The sequence below is a fragment of the Anomaloglossus baeobatrachus genome, chromosome 5 (genome assembly GCF_048569485.1).
Source record: "Anomaloglossus baeobatrachus isolate aAnoBae1 chromosome 5, aAnoBae1.hap1, whole genome shotgun sequence".
Classification (NCBI taxonomy): Eukaryota; Metazoa; Chordata; class Amphibia; order Anura; family Aromobatidae; genus Anomaloglossus; species Anomaloglossus baeobatrachus.
Genome location: NC_134357.1, coordinates 134498301 through 134515458, shown reverse-complemented (window position 1 = coordinate 134515458; position 17158 = coordinate 134498301). Strand labels below are relative to the sequence as shown.

The following is a 17158-nucleotide window of genomic DNA, read 5'->3' as shown; positions in this document are numbered from 1 at the left end:
CTTCCGGGGGTGCAGCAGTCACCTGGGAGTTGGGGCTCCGTGTGGGTTCGGGGAATGCGTGCGGGGGGTGGGGCTAGGCCGAGCGTCCAATGCGTGAGGTGGCGGGGCCTGGCCAAGCGGCCAATGCGTGCAGGGACGGGGCCTGGCCGAGTGGCCAATCCGTGCGGGGGGCGAGGCCAGGCCGAGCTGAGCTGCCAATCCGTGCGGGGGGGGGGGCAGGCCGAGCCCAGCGGCCAATGCGACGGTTGTCACTGTAATGATGTCATTTATGTTACAGACAGAGACAGAATAAGGCAATTTTTATATATATATATATATATATATATATATACTGTATATATAATGTACACAATATATAATTGTATAAAAATAAATATAGAATTTAAAAAAATGACATAGCGCTCTGCGGTATTTTTGATTCTCAATGCAGATAAAGCAGACGGCTACGTGCTGCCAACCCAACCCCCAGCTGCCTGGCTTTACTTTGACTGGTGATCAAAATACAGGGAAACCCATTAATTTTTTTTACGCTGGGAAATAAGGGGGTAAATACCAGCTTTGCATTTTCATATGGTACTAAGTCCGAAATTCATGGTGTCACTCCAATTTAGACATGTCCACCATGAATTTCTAGTAAACAGTAAAAAAAAAACAACACAGAGAAATTTTTTTTATTAGAAATAAAACAAAAAAAACGTTTGGAGACTCCATCTTTATTATAAAAACAATCCTTAGTCCGACGTAATCCACAAGTACAACAATGTCAACTCTGCTTCATCACTGTGCACAGATACAGTCTATACACAGTGAGAAGCAGAGAGCATTGTCAGCTCTGATACATTGCTCTGTACAGAACGAGAAGCAAGCACATAAAGGGTATGATTGCACTTGCGGCTCGCATTGCATCACCCTGCACCTGACGCTCTCAGGACAGGAACGCATCAGCTGCATGGAAACACATGCAGCTGACCGCTCCTGTCGGGAGATTGTGCGCTGTGATGCGATGCGACACTCACACAGTGACAATGAAAGTTCAGTTACCAGGACCTTTGATGACGTCAAAGTCATGTGACCAGTCTGTAGCCGTCAATGAGGTAATACAACATTCACACCTGACTGGTCACATGGCTATGACGTCACGGAAGGTCCTTTTAATCAGAGGTGATTACAGGGGCACAGCAATGATCGAACGCAGAAGCAGCGGCCGGGAGACAGAGTTTGCAGGATGCGTCGCAGGACCTGTAAGTAAATGATAATAATGTTTTTTAATAATGTGCTTTTTTTTTTACAGCCCCTGAACCCGAACTGGACCCGATCTGTAACATGAGCTTCCCAGGAAAGCTTGTGATCGGGATTGGTTTCACAATCACTATGTGGTCGGTACGATCCCTGATCTTTACAGATCGGGATCGCCCATTAGTAGTCAGCAGACCTCAAAATAGATGGGGGAAGAGCAGGTTCCAGCCCTGACTGTTTTGCACTTACCCGTGGAACGCTATATAGACAACATGTACTGCCCAAAAAGGGAGAGCTATGCCCCTGTTTGCACAAAGCACAAAAAACTAAGGGAAAAGAAATGAGCTGGCACACCTGATGGTATAAGTGCAATGTGTAGGTGCACATTCACACTGTGGTCATTAACAGACAGAATAGGTTGTACAATTGGATTGCTACATTAATTTTCAATAGCAATTTTGGGACATTTGTTAACCATTGTCAAATTACATTTTCTTGGTAGCTTAAAATGGACACGTAGTGCCGAACCACTCTATATTTAAATTACATTTTATGTTGATATTCTCAGTGAAGAAGTTAGTACAATAATGGGAAGTTTATAACACATTGATTGGACATCACTTCAGATTACTTCTAGCTTAGAAATCTTATTTGGTCTGCTTCCATTCAAGTCTGGGAACTGTGTGGGTCATCTCATAACCTTTTTGTTATATTTCTTTAAGACGTTTGAGGTATATTTTCATGCTTTGAACTATTGCCATGTTGTGCTATCCAGCTTATTTCACTTCACCATCTTCATTGTAGATCATTGATTTCTAAGATTTGTTAATATTTAGTACAATTCTGCATCACTTATTTTCTGTGCCACTCAATGCCATAGAGCCCCAAAACACAGCACAGCCACCTCTATGCTGAATAATTTGAAGTGGATTTATCTTGCAAATAGCTTTCTGCTCCAATGGTTCAAGTGTACATTTTTTTTTATCTCCCATATGCTGAAATAGTAGCACTTACAGACTGAAGAAAATGCAAGGATATAGTATTTACAGTTAGGTCCAGAAATATTTGGACAGTGACACAAATTTTGGCATTTTACCTGTTTACTAAAACATTTTCAATATACAGTGGGTACGGAAAGTATTCAGGTCCCTTTAAATTTTTCACTCTTCGTTTTGTTGCAGCCATTGGGTAAATTGAAAAAAGTAATTTTTTTTTCCTCATTAATGTACATTCTGCAACCCATCATGACAGAAAAAAACTGAAATGTAGAAATTTTTGCAAAGTTATTAAACAAGAAAAACTGAAATATCACATGGTCATAAGTATTCAGACCCTTTGCTCAGAAACTCAAATTTAAGTCACATGCCGTCCATTTCCTTGTGATTCTCCTTGAGATGGTTCTACTCCTTCATCGGACTCCATCTGTGTTTATGTAGTGGGTGAGCCTACCCCCTACCAGTACCAGCATAGATAACCCGGAATTGCAATTAATAAAAATGTTGTATTTTAATATTTTATTGTTGTGATAGGGCACCCCTAGTGGCCGGGTGGGACGGCTGTCGCCACAGTGAAAGGAGGAGCCGGCAGAAACCAGGGGGGAGAGTGTGTGTTGGTGTGAGAGAGGTAGTTGGATCCGGGACGTGAAAGAGCGAAGATCAAGGGGCAGAGTGTGGGGGCTGAATTAAAAGGGGACGCCGGAGAGAACGGGAGTGGACGGAACCTCGGAGAGTGAAGCAGCCGGTGTGGGTCCGGTGTGTGTGTAACCACCAGTGGGAGCCCGGTGAAGTGGAGTAATCAGGGCACAGTCCCACGCGAGGGTTCGTCAGGGCAGGTTGTTCCCCAGCCCAGGAAGTGTTTTTCTGTCTGTAACCGCCGGATTGAGACTACGTGTGTCAATAAATATGTCTTTTGGTTGCATCACATCTTGCCTGAAGACTGTTTGTACCACTACCGACGCCGACACCACACTCTGCCCCACCAAGTCAGTCCCCGACCGTGAAGTAGTGATGGAGCCAGGGGAGAGCCTTGAATCTACAAAGGCCACGACTACAAGGCCGGAGGCTCCCCTGGCCCATCACTTCATGTGGCATAGTCGGCAGGATGCGAATTCCCTGCCAGGGACCCAAGAAGCTGGAGATCAAGTGGTGCCGAGTGCACCGTATCCGGGCTATGAGAGAAGATTCCCAGTCCCCTGGTGGGAGGAAGAAGTGCCTAAGGCGTTGGACCGGGCACAAGATGGCGGCAAAATGGCCGCCGTCTGTGAAGCTGAGGAAGAGAGCGCGCAGAATTGGCGCCAAAAGAAGAGCCTGGGGCTGGCCGGTGCCGAAGAAGAAGTACGGAGTACTCCGCCCAAAGAGGGGAGGCGCCAGTCCCAGGGCACGAAGAAAGAAATATGAAGTGGGCGGTATTTTCAAGAGAAAGAAGAACCGCCGCGGAGGAGTCAAGATGATGTGTGAGGCTGGGGGTGGAGCTTGTCCAAGAGCGGGAAACCTAGGCCCGCCTCGACTTCCTCCAGTCTCAGCATTGACCCCGCCGCCATTTCTAACTACACAGCAGGAGAAAGAGATGGAGACTTCCGGCCAACAGCAGGATCTCGCCACCGCCATGGCCCTGACCAGCCTAAGCCGGGAGCGTCCCAAACACGCTGCCGCAGCAGGAGTGTTCTTGCCAGAGATCCCGACCGGGTCAGGAGACTCAGCACGTCCGGAGAAGGTGACTTGGCTGACCACCTGGGACGCGGCAACCGGAGGCACGACCACTGAGGTACGGGCAACTTATGCCACCCAGCTACCGGTGGGGAACCGCCCCCTGGGGATTACCTATTCCCCTGTGGAGACACCGCAGCACGTCGCCACAACCGCAGCACCCACAGCCGCAGCACCATCTGTCTCCGTGCGGGAGCCGGCCGAAGTGATTGCCGAGCGGCTGGAGCAAGATCACCGGGGCTTCTTTTGGGACCCTGTAGTCCCGACCTCTACCTCGTATCCAAGGGCTCCGTCTCCGATACCAGACCCCATCCAGGAGCGGCTGCTTGCAGAGACCATCGTCCGGGAAACTGAAGAGGCCACGCCATCGGAGCCGCCTTTCGCTCCTGTTTCATTCCGGAGGGTCCGCCGCCAACCTGGGCAGTCCCTGGGCGCCTACATCCAGGCCCAGGCGGCCGAATGGAAGCGGTCCTGGCCTCCGGAGTAGATCACCCGAGCTGGCTTGTTTGAAGACCGGTATTCTTGATAGACCGGCAAAAGTTTAAGTTCAATTGATAAAGCCCGGAGGGAGCTCGCTGTCAGACTGAGTCAGGAACTCCTCCGCAGGGCGAAGAGTTTACAGTTGATACAAGTTTATATGCCTGTTGCTCGCCATCGAAAGACCGGGAGCGCTGTTGAGCCTCCGGGCGCCATCATAAGACCGGGAGCGCTGTTGAGCCTCCAGGCGCCATCACAAGACCGGGTTTTGAATATGAAGGACTGGAGAAAACGGGTTTATTGCCGCGCTAAAAACCACGAGCATGTATAAGTCAAAATATTCTCTTTATTTAGATCATTCCTACGCGTTTCTGAGGCTCATCTGCCTCCTTCCTCAGGGAAAAAGAATCTTACAGACAGAGAGGATTTATCCTTATAAAGCAGCAAACAGAGAAGAAAAAAAAAAAAAAAAAAATTGTGAAAGCAACCAATCATGACATCATCATTACATATGTTCCTGAGCGATGACTCATTGCCTTGTGGAATAAGGCTATGTCATAACATATACAACACAAGTTTCAAATAAAAGGCAATAAACAATAATAAAGGACAAAGAGAAAATGAATAAAAATAAACAAAAAATTCCTATTTGAATATGCGCTTATCTGTGTTTAATTTTTAGAAAAATAGTCTTTAAGTGTATATGAAAAGAGGGAGAAGTTTTTAATTGTGATTTATTTATTTATTTGTTTATTTTATTTTATATAATATATATAAGAAAGGGAAAAGTATTTTATTTAAATATGAAAATATATATGTAAAAGCAATGGACAAAGGGAAAGAGAATTAATTCCCGTATCCAAGACAGATTTAAACCCATAGAATTGTGTCTGTGTTCTCATATGCTATTAAGCTACCAATGCTCCATATAAACAGCTTGGTGTTGAAAGCAACCACAGATAAACACCTGGACAATTAGGGGATTAGAAAAAAAGTGTATGATTATAAAACCCATAAAGTATAGAGAGATTCAGGTTTGTGATATACTATTCAGTATATATGAAAATCAATATATATGAAATAGAATATGTGAGGATTTTTTATATTGCATTCTAAAAGAGATGCATTTAGTATAATTCTAATTAGTGATATACGGAGAGAAAAAAATATATTTATTTAATGGTGTATTTATAAGTATATAAGAAGCATATGACATAGCCTTATTCCACAAGGCAATGAGTCATCGCTCAGGAACATATGTAATGATGATGTCATGATTGGTTGCTTTCACAATTTTTTTTTTTTTTTTTTTCTTCTCTGTTTGCTGCTTTATAAGGATAAATCCTCTCTGTCTGTAAGATTCTTTTTCCCTGAGGAAGGAGGCAGATGAGCCTCAGAAACGCGTAGGAATGATCTAAATAAAGAGAATATTTTGACTTATACATGCTCGTGGTTTTTAGCGCGGCAATAAACCCGTTTTCTCCAGTCCTTCATATTCAAAATCTGCTCTATAACGGGGCCGCTGCAGAACCACCCAAGCGCTCATCCATGCTAATAAAGGGGTTGTGACTGGCACAACCCGGCCAGGTGAGTGCACTGTTTTTATCCTCTTTCACTCTGTAAACCGGGTAAAACCCTATTGCGCCTTTCTTGTCTCCCCCACTACATCACAAGACCGGGAGCGCTGTTGAGCCTCCGGGCGCCATCAAAAGACCGGGAGCGCTGCTAAGCCGCCGGGCGCTGGACTGGTGCCCTTATTCTTGTACGCGGTGCCTGTTGTGGACTGGGCTGAAGGGTATTTTTTATACTATGTTCATGTTTGTCAGTTATGTGCTTATAGACAGAGCCTTGCCGGGAGGCTCGGATTTTAAGAGGGGAGGCATGTAGTGGGTGAGCCTACCCCCTACCAGTACCAGCATAGATAACCCGGAATTGCAATTAATAAAAATGTTGTATTTTAATATTTTATTGTTGTGATAGGGCACCCCTAGTGGCCGGGTGGGACGGCTGTCGCCACAGTGAAAGGAGGAGCCGGCAGAAACCTGGGGGGAGAGTGTGTGTTGGTGTGAGAGAGGTAGTTGGATCCGGGACGTGAAAGAGCGAAGATCAAGGGGCAGAGTGTGGGGGCTGAATTAAAAGGGGACGCCGGAGAGAACGGGAGTGGACGGAACCTCGGAGAGTGAAGCAGCCGGTGTGGGTCCGGTGTGTGTAACCACCAGTGGGAGCCCGGTGAAGTGGAGTAATCAGGGCACAGCCCCACGCGAGGGTTCGTCAGGGCAGGTTGTTCCCCAGCCCAGGAAGTGTTTTTCTGTCTGTAACCGCCGGATTGAGACTACGTGTGTCAATAAATATGTCTTTTGGTTGCATCACATCTTGCCTGAAGACTGTTTGTACCACTACCGACGCCGACACCACACTCTGCCCCACCAAGTCAGTCCCCGACCGTGAAGTAGTGATGGAGCCAGGGGAGAGCCTTGAATCTACAAAGGCCATGACTACAAGGCCGGAGGCTCCCCTGGCCCATCACTTCATTTAATTAAACTGATAGGACTTGATTTGGAAAGGCACACACCTGTCTATATAAAACCTCACAGCTCACAGTGCATGTCAGACCAAATGAGAATCATGAGGTCAAAGGAACTGCCCAAGGAGCTCAGAGACAGAATTGTGGCAAGGCACACATCTGGCCAAGGTTACAAAAGAATTTCTGCAGTATTCAAGGTTCCTAAGAGCACAGTGGCCTCCATAATCCTTAAATGGCAGAAGTTTGGAACCACCAGAACTCTTTCTAGACATGGCCGTCCAGCAAAATTCAGCAATCGTGGGAAAAGAGCCTTGGTGAGAGAGGTAAAGATGAACCCCAAGATCAGTGTGGCTGAGCTTCAGAGATGCAGTAGGGAGATAGGAGATAGTTCCACAAAGTCAACTATCACTGCAGACCTCCACCAGTCGGGCCTTTATGGTAGAGTGGTCTCTCCTCAGTGCAAGACATATGAAAGCCCCCATAGAGTTTGCAAAAAAACACTTGAAGCACTCCCAGATTATGAGAAATAAGATTCTCTGGTCTGATGAGACAAAGATAAAACTTTTTGGTGATGATTCTAAATGGTATGTGTGGCGAAAACCAGGCACTGCTCATCACCTGCCCAATACAATCCCAACAGTGAAACATGGTAGTGGCAGCATCATGCTATGGGGATGTTTTTCAGCTGCATGGAGAGGACGACTGGTTGCAATTGAAGGAAAGATGAATTCGGCCAAGTACAGAGATATCCTGGAAGAAAACCTCTTCCAGAGTGCACTGGACCTCAGACTTGGCCGAGGGTTCACCTTCCAACAAGACAATGACCCTAAGCACACAGCTAAAATAATTGAGGAGTTGCTTCAGAACAACTCTGTGACCATTCTTGATTGGCCCAGCCAGAGCCCTGACTTAAACCCAATAGAGTATCTCCGGAGAGACCTGAAAATGGCTGTCCACCAATGTTCACCATCCAACCTGACGGAACTGGAGAGGATCTGCAAGGAAGAATGACAAAGGATCCCCAAATCCAGGTGTGAAAAACTTGTTGCATCATTCCCTAGAAGACTCATGGCTGTACTACCTCAAAATGATGTTTCTACTCAATACTCAATACTTGCCCATGTTGTAGAGGTTAGAGTCTGATTGATTAATTGAGTCTGTGGATAGGAGTCTTTTATACAAGTGACAATTTAAGACAGCTATCTATAATGCAGGTAACAAATTGATTAGGAGCGTCTAAGTGGTCTGCAGGAGCCAGAACTCTTAAGCTGGTGTCACACACAGCGACGACGACAACGACGTCGCTGCTACGTCACCATTTTCTGTGACGTTGCAGCGACGTCCCGTCGCTGTCGCTGTGTGTGACATCCAGCAACGACCTGGCCCCTGCTGTGAGGTCGCCGGTCGTTGCTGAATGTCCAGCTTCATTTTTTGGTCGTCACTCTCCCGCTGTGACACACACATCGCTGTGTGTGACAGCGAGAGAGCGACGAAATGAAGCGAGCAGAGGGAGCAGGAGCCGGCACTGGCAGCTGCGGTAAGCTGTAACCAGCGTAAACATCGGGTAACCAAGGGAAGACCTTTCCCTGGTTACCCGATATTTACCTTCGTTACCAGCCTCCGCTCTTGCTGCCAGTGCCGGCTCCTGCACTGTGACATGTGGCTGCAGTACGCATCGGGTAATTAACCCGATGTATACTGTAGCAAGGAGAGCAAGGAGCCAGCGCTAAGCAGTGCGCGCGGCTCCCTGCTCTCTGCACTGTGACATGTAGCTGCAGCACACATCGGGTTAATTAACCCGATGTGTACTGTACCTAGGAGAGCAAGGAGCCAGCGCTAAGCGCGGCTCCCTGCTCTCTGCACATGTAGCACAGCGACGTTATGATCGCTGCTTCTGCTGTGTTTGACAGCTAAGCAGCGATCATAACAGCGACTTACAAGGTCGCTGTTACGTCACCGAAAATGGTGACGTAACAGCGACGTCGTTGTCGCTGTCGCTTAGTGTGACCCCAGCTTTAATGGTTGGTAGGGGATCAAATACTAATTTCTCTTTGCAAAATGCAAATAAATTGAAATGATTGTGTGACGCCCTGGCCTACCAGGTCGTCACAGGGTATTGTGCAATCTGCCCTTCTGTGCAATATCCACATCCTCCTTGGTTACGGGTTCCTAACTAATGGTGTTGCCAATCAAAATCCTAGGAATACTCTCCACCACACCCACCAGACACACCAGTGGACGGCCTGAGTGGAATAGGGTCGCCCACTTGGGGGGTTGGTAAGGGGAGGTCAGGAGTGGCAGGAGTAGGTCAGTAGGAGTGAGGAAGTGTAAGAGTGAAGAAAAGAGGAAGTTAGGAGCCGGGCTCTTTGGAAGTCACTAGGTAGCAGACGGTGGTCTGTGCCTAGTATGAGCTGGACTCCCGGTCGCAGGGGATCGTGACAAGGGGCGCGGAACTGTCGAGGAGGACAGCCGGCGGCCTTGTACCATCACCGGGCTGGGACCAGGGCACGACGGGGAACGTGGACCCTAGGTCAGGGAGTAGCTTCAGGCAACCTGACAATTGACCCGACAAGAACAGATCCTTCAAGATCCGCTCTCCACCCACTCCAAAATCGGGGTACTAGCGCAACTAGGGGGATAGGACTTTCCACTAAAACGTCCAGGAAATCCCAAGCGTGAACCCTAAGAGCAAGCTCCCTCAGTTAGCCACACTGGGGAGCGGGACCCAACTAGTTCTACACTACAGGGGCCAACTAGCAAAAGAACTTAGTGCCAAGAGGAAGGTCACAGATCATCAGGCAACACCAGTGGGAACGGGACCCAAATGTGCTCCCCTCGGCGGCGGCAGTATCCAGAACTTTGGTTTACCAAGTTGTCGGTGTCAGCTTTATGGACTGAGTGAGTACGCAAGTGACCCTTTCACTCCCAACGGCAGTCCCCAACACCATCACTGAGTCCCGGGACATTCCCCCTACCCGTGGAGGGGTTAAACACCTAGCTGCCCACTCCATCGACCCCGGGTACTCCCAGCTGCAGCGGTGGTACTCCACCTTACCATGCACCACGGGTGGTGTCACAAACTTTAAATATACAATCTCCTGTAAATACCCCCTTTATTTGAATGGCCGCACGACCCGCGGATCCGGACGCCCCTCGAGTCACCGCAGATCCGGATCCGAGCAGCCCGGCTGCTGACGTGGGGGCAGCACAACAATGACCCAAAACATACAGCCAAGGCAATAAAGGAGTGGCTCAAAAAGAAGCACATTAAGGTCATGGAGTGGCCTAGCCAGTCTCCAGACTTTATTCCCATAGAAAACTTATGACGGGAGCTGAAGCTCCGAGTTGCCAAGCAACAGCCTCAAAATCTTAATATTTTATGGTTGATTTGCAAAGAGTAGTGGACCAAAATTCCTCCTGACATGTGTGCAAATCTCATCATCAACTACAAAAAATGTCGGAATGCTGTGCTTGCCAACAAGGTTTTGCCACCAAGTATTAAATCTTGTTTTCCAGAGGGATCAAATAGTTATTTCTCTCTGCAAAATGCAAATAAATTTATATAATTTATACAATGTGATTTTCTGGATTTTATTTTGGATATTCTATCTCTCACTGTTAAAATTACCCTACCCATAAAATTATAGACTGTTCATGTCATTGTCAGTGGGCAAACTTACAAAATCAAGGGATCAAATACTTATTTACCCCACTGTATATGTGCCTTTTTATCTGGTGCAAATTTTCATGGTCTTTACCAAGGAGGCGTTGCTCACAGGATAACAATGCGGAACAGACTGAAAACACATCCTCAGACAGTTCTTTGTGACACACTTTCATAATAAAGACACTGAAAATGAGAAACAAATTAAAGAGGCCATATCTCTGAAACTGTAGGGTGGATTTTTAAAAGCAACAAAGAAGCCCCCAAAAAATACTTAAGAGAAGTAATAAAGAGGAATAAAAATCACAAAAACTGTCCACTTTTGACCTATCCTTTTTAAAGGGACTATTAGGCTTTTTATGCTCTTAATATTTTTTTCACTTCTTTACATTCCCTCTATAGTACCCCTGTTGCATTTTATATGTCCTTAAGTTATCCCAAGTGCTATGGTAATGAGAACCAACCAAACTGATGGTGTTTAAAGCGTGTCTAACTGTGTTTAAAAGGTCTAAAGGGTGTCATGGAGGTGGGTAGGTGATATGTTTCAATGGCATCATATCTCCTCTAACTTTTTGAATGTCTGAAAGTAAATGTTCAAATTGTCTCTTCAGAGAGGAACGAGACAAACTCTACTGCCATATATTGGAAGTAGCAATCCTAAAAGTCAAAAGTGGCTCTTTATAACAAGCATTTTCATATGACCTAGGATTTATGCCAGATCAGAACCTCAATTTGCAGACATGGTGTTTCGGGATGATTGTCACTCGTCAGTGCAAAGTATGAAGTCTGATCTGATATCCCAGAGGAGCATTGAATCTATGAGACTCCTCACCACTGACAACCGGATTGGTTTGTCAGTCTCCGCAAGGAGAAAAGTTCTCCCCTGAAAGGAAATGAGCATTTAATTTCCATTTCTGAATTAAAAAAATAAAGTTAACCCTAACTGCATGAAGCTACACTACATTATGAAATTCACTGGACATCTATCTACTTAAAACAAGTGAATGAAAGATTCCTGGCATGGTCTGAATGATGAAGCCGGGGTTTGTTTCTTTCAATTAATGGTTTGCTCTGACTCTTACAGGTCAGTGAACAATTTTCTGATGACCGGCCCCAAGGTAAGAGACATTCCTTTGATCTACATGTAGACTTTGTAAAATGATTTCTGGCCTGTTCAAGATCTCATTTGTAATCAGCAGCAAGATTATAGCTTTGTTTTAACTACTATTGTACATTTCTGAATGCAGATTATTGTTATTATTATTATTGTTATTATTCATTTTTAGAGAGCTATTCATTCCATGGTGCTGTACATGTGAAAAGGGGTGTATATGCAAAATATAAATATGCATTGCAATGAACAGACTAACCACGTCAGACTGGTTACAAATGAGAGAGAATTTTGCCCTTGCTGGCTTACAGTATACAGGGTAATGGGGAAGTAGTCAAAGGGTTAGGTTGGGGGGATATTGCAGCTCCGGTGGTGGTGAGGTGGCAGCTGAGTCATTGCATACTGGAAGCTTTCTTGAAGAGATGGGTTTTCAAGTTCTGTCGTGTTGTGGCATGGAATTCAAGAGGATGGGGTACACTCGGAGAAGCCTTGGAGGTGATTAGGTGAGGAACGTACCACTGTGGGGGAGAGAAGAAGTTTTTGGGGGGACCTGAGATTATGAAGATATTGAGAAATTAGTTCAGACATATATGGAGGAGTGAACCAAAAAAGAAAAAGAAACTGAACTAAAGGTCACTTAATAATATATCTTTATTAGTATATATTTAAAAGATGTATACATAAAAACACATGGCTGTTGACTGGAAAAACGGCGTCAAAAAGACCTGCATAGCATAAGAATCATAAGAATAATGTAATAGGGCAAAGGGATAGTGTAAGGGAATTCAAAGACGATGAATAAGATAAATAAATAATTAAATAAATAGATATAAACAAAGTTAAAGTGTCAGGTGCTAGAGGATTGTGGCAAAGGTTATGCCGCAATAATGGAGTACAATCAGCAGGGGATTCGGCTGAGAACACCCAGCAAAGTCATCATGCTTGAATTCCACAAATCACTAGGCCAGTGGCCTCAAGAACGCAGGTGAATGTAAAGGGGAGAGGGGACGGCTCTAACTAGTATCAACCAGTAGGGAAAAACATATAGTTTACGTTAAGTTGAAAGAGTGTCAGAATTGGCACAATAAAGAGTGATATAATCACCTATGGTCACAGAGCACAGCCTCCTCCAGGTATGCGACGCCTGCCCCGACGCGCGCACGTTTCGTAGCGACTTCTTCAGGCGGTGGAGTCATTGGGGATTGCCTGGGGTTAAATGTATACACAGGACCAATAAGCACAAAGTCTGTGCGCATGCGTTATTGGTCGTACACGTAAGGGGTCACGTGGGGAAGGCATCACAAAGCGTCATAGCTTGACTGCCGAATCACTGAATAGGAGCAAGGAGGTGGGCATGGAAGAACGGCATGGAGTAACAGATTGGACTAACCAAATAAATTTCATACATTATAGCACAATGAAATCATATGTATAGAACTTAAATATATATAAAAGGGAGGAGAAAATTAACTTTAGTGCAGATGTGGTAATATTAATCCAAAGGAAGTCATGTGATAAGTGCGTCATAGAAAGGGCGAGAGAACGCAGAGCATGTCATAAAGGGGCGGTTAGCCCGAGCATGTCATAGAGAGGGCGGGTGAGAAAAGGCAAGTAGCCAAACGCATATTGAAAGGGGCGGATCATATATGGGTGTCATAGAAAAGGCGGATAGCCGACGTGTGGAAGTGTCATTGGAGGGGCGGGTAGCCAGGGCGTGTCATAGAATGGGTGTATAAAGAAAGCCAAACATATAAGGGAATAGGAGGGACGGGAGATGTTAACCGTGTCATAGAAAGGGCGGATGGATCTAACCAATCACAGAGGGGACGGGTAACAGGAGGCTGATAGTAAAATAGATCATCTAGGAGTGTCATAAAAGAGGCAAATAATCGACTTGTCAGGGTGTCATGAGAGCGGTGAATCGCCAAAGCGTGTAATGGAAAGAGCAAAAGATCTAGCATATACTAGAAAAATGATGTGGAACTGTCAAAGGGAAAACTCCATGACAGGTGTCATGAGAGGGACGGACATGACAAAAAGAGCTAATAATGAATATCCCAAATGTGTCATATACAATTGTAAATATAAAGGAGGGGGCAGGATGGAACATTACAAGACTGCACATATACAGAGGATAGTGCTTGCAAACACCGGAATTCTGTGATCATGAAATTTAGTGCTAATCATAGAGTAAAAGGTAAGTGACCCAGAGGTGTTCAGAATAAGATAAGTCAGAAAATTATGAGTAGTCAAATCATATCATATAAAGATAGAGAGGGCAACTAGGTCAGCGTGACAGGTGAATAACCTAGACATAACATGAAAGGGAACAACAGGTGGGGCGGATAGTCTACACATAGTGGTCATAGGGGGGACCGATAAAAATACAAATGAGTACGCACTCATAGAAACCAAACATATCATATAGGGGACAATTCACAAGAAGGGTGAAGGGGGAAAGAATAAGTGTGACAATGTTCAACTGTCAATATAGACAAAACGTATGACAAGAGATCACATAATTACGGTGTCATACCAGAAAGACTCAGTAGTATATTAATAATTTGATAATAAACTGTAACTGCATAGTCTATCATCCATAATGCAGATCATAAAGTGTATACTAATACAGTCTACAATCTATGGACTAAACTAAAATATTATTATAGTCAAGAGATTCAGTAAAGTCTGAAGTTTCATGAGAATATACTCACAATCACTACATACAACATAATTCATATATGCATATGAAACAATGTATGATTATCTTTTATCATTACAGTATCGACACATAAAGATAAATTCATTTTGGTATATCAGATGATCCCATATAGAGCGCCATCCCCCCAGGACCATGGAGTAATTACGCCCATCCTTATATGGGGTGTGGGACAGTGAGGAAGGGGAAGTGACAATCTGGGAGAGTGAAATGGATCAGAGCGTATATTAAACCATGGTCAAAGGCCGAATAACACCAAACCATGGGAGCACTCGATATGATTAAATGTAGATGAAATTATAAATAGATACATACATGTGTACACATGCATGTACACATATATGTATGCACACATATATAAGCCACAAGGGCAGCGCACAAATCTCATGCGTATATGCATGTTTAATGTCGCGTAGACACACAAAAATGTGGGCGTGCATAAATTAGCATAATACCAATCAAATAACACATATAGAAAATATAGAAAATAGCAATGTAACTGCAATATATGAAAAAGAATCAATTTAGTAGAGGAATAAAATAAAAATAAAGCATCCAGTTCATTTCAAGGATGGTCCAGACACAACGCTGTATTTTAAGATATGATCATCCAGTATTTCCCCAGAAATGTATACATGCAGCAATCCAGAATATTCTCCATCATATATAGTCAGAGATGTAAAACTAAAGGAAAAAGATGTATAAAAAAATTAAAATCAACTAAAAACATGAAACAAATAAAATATGTATCGATATAATATGATGGAAAATCCGATACAAAATGATATGACTCACAAGTGGTCACAGAAAGGGAACGAAACTGAGGTTCTCATTAAGTCCCAAAGGGGACACCGTGTTTAGAGTCCATATCCACTTAGCCTCAAGTCTTGCTAATTGTTTTTTGATATTCCCACCTCTTATGTCAGGGCAAATGTGATCTATCCCTCTCACCAAAAATTGTGATGCATCACAATTATGGTAGAGTTTGAAGTGTTTCGGGATAGTCTTTAAAGTGGATATATCAACAATATCCTTAGCTGCCACAATTCCATTGACATGTTCGCGTGTCCTAACTTTAAGTTGGCGAGAGGTAAGGCCAACATATATCAATCCACATGGGCAAGTGGCATAATACACGACAGCCTTAGTAGTGCATGTCATAGAATGTGTGATGTTAAAAATCTTGTTAGCCTTAAGGCTACTTTACACACTGTGATATTGGTCCCGATATCGCTAGTGTGGGTACCCGCCCCCATCTGTTGCGCGACACGGGAAAATCGCTGCCCGTGCCGCACAACATCCCGCTGACCCGTTACACATACTTACCTGCCCGGCGACGTCGCTGAGACCGGCGAACCGCCTCCTTTCTAAGAGGGCGGTCCGTGCGGCGTCACAGCGACGTCACTGAGCGGCCGCCCAATAGCAGCGAAGGGGCGGAGCTGAGCGGGACGTAACATCCCGCCCACCTCCTTCCTTCTGCATTGCGGCCGAGAGGCAGGTAAGGAGAGCTTCCTCGTTCCTGCGGCGTCACACGGAGCGATGTGTGCTGCCGCAGGAGCGACGAACTACATCGTTACTGCTGCAGTAACGATAATCGAGAATGGACCCCCATGTCACCGATGAGCGATTTTGCACGTTTTTGCAACGATGCAAAATCGCTCATCGGTGTCACACGCAGCAACATCGCTAATGCGGCCGGATGTGCATCACAAATTCCGTGACCCCAACGACTCCGCATTAGCGATGTCGCAGCGTGTAAAGCCCCCTTTAGAGTCAGTGAATGTTTTGGCCTTAACAATATTCGGACATGCAACACAATTTCCACATGGGGAGCAACCCCAAGTTTGACGATGCTGGTCGAGGAAGGTGGTAGGTCTGTTGGTATAGTGGCTTTGGACTAGTCTATCACGTAGATTTGTCGACCTCCTGAAAGTGATATTCGGTCTAGTATTAAGGTATTGGGAAAACACTGGATCTGCAGTCAGTATCGGCCAGAATCTCTCAAGACAAGAATAGAGGAAGGAATGCTGTCAATTAAATTTTGTAATAAACCTCACCTGATTAGTTTTGATTTTGCATGGTTCTGAATTGTATAAAAGATTCTGTCTTGGAGTAAATTTGGCTCTATTCAATGCCTTTTTAACTAGTCTGCGACTGTAGCCCCTTTCATGGAACCTCTCACTCAGTTCAACAGCCCGTCTATTGAAGTCTACATCACTAGAACAAATCCTGCGCAACCGCAGGAATTGTCCAACGGGAATTGCCTTAATCAAGGCTGGGGGATGTGAAGAGCTGGCATGTAGTAGAGAATTAGTCGCGGTCTTTTTGCGAAAGAGGTCTGTATGAAGATAATTGAAATTGTCACGTTTCACGATAACATCAAGAAATTCAACAGAATTCCGATCAGCCTGGTAGGTAAGATGGATATTGCAATCGTTTTTATTTAAAGCTCCCATGAATTGATGTAATTCCTCCTCAGTGTCCTGCCAGATCATGAAGATGTCATCAATGTACCGCGTCCAAAAGAGGACGCGGTCCATTGAGAGTCCATGATCCCACAGGAAGAGGTCCCTTTCCCACAGACCCAGGAACAGATTTGCATATGAGGGCGCAAAGGCCGCCCACATAGCTGTTCCCTGGGTCTGAAGGAAAAAGGACCCCTTAAAGGTGAAGAAGTTATGTGATAGCGTAAATTCCAAAAGTTGCGAAATAAATTTCTGCA

General features: G+C 45.0%; 1 protein-coding gene across 1 annotated transcript in view; it reads left to right on the top strand.

Annotated features, from left to right (window-relative positions):
• The window catches only part of WNT8B (Wnt family member 8B), a 142267-nt gene that overhangs the window by 52755 nt on the left and 72354 nt on the right, over window positions 1-17158 (top strand). The window contains exon 2 of the mRNA XM_075347231.1: window positions 11691-11724. Within this exon, the coding sequence (XP_075203346.1) occupies window positions 11691-11724 (34 nt within the window). The remainder of the gene's footprint in view (window positions 1-11690; window positions 11725-17158) is intronic.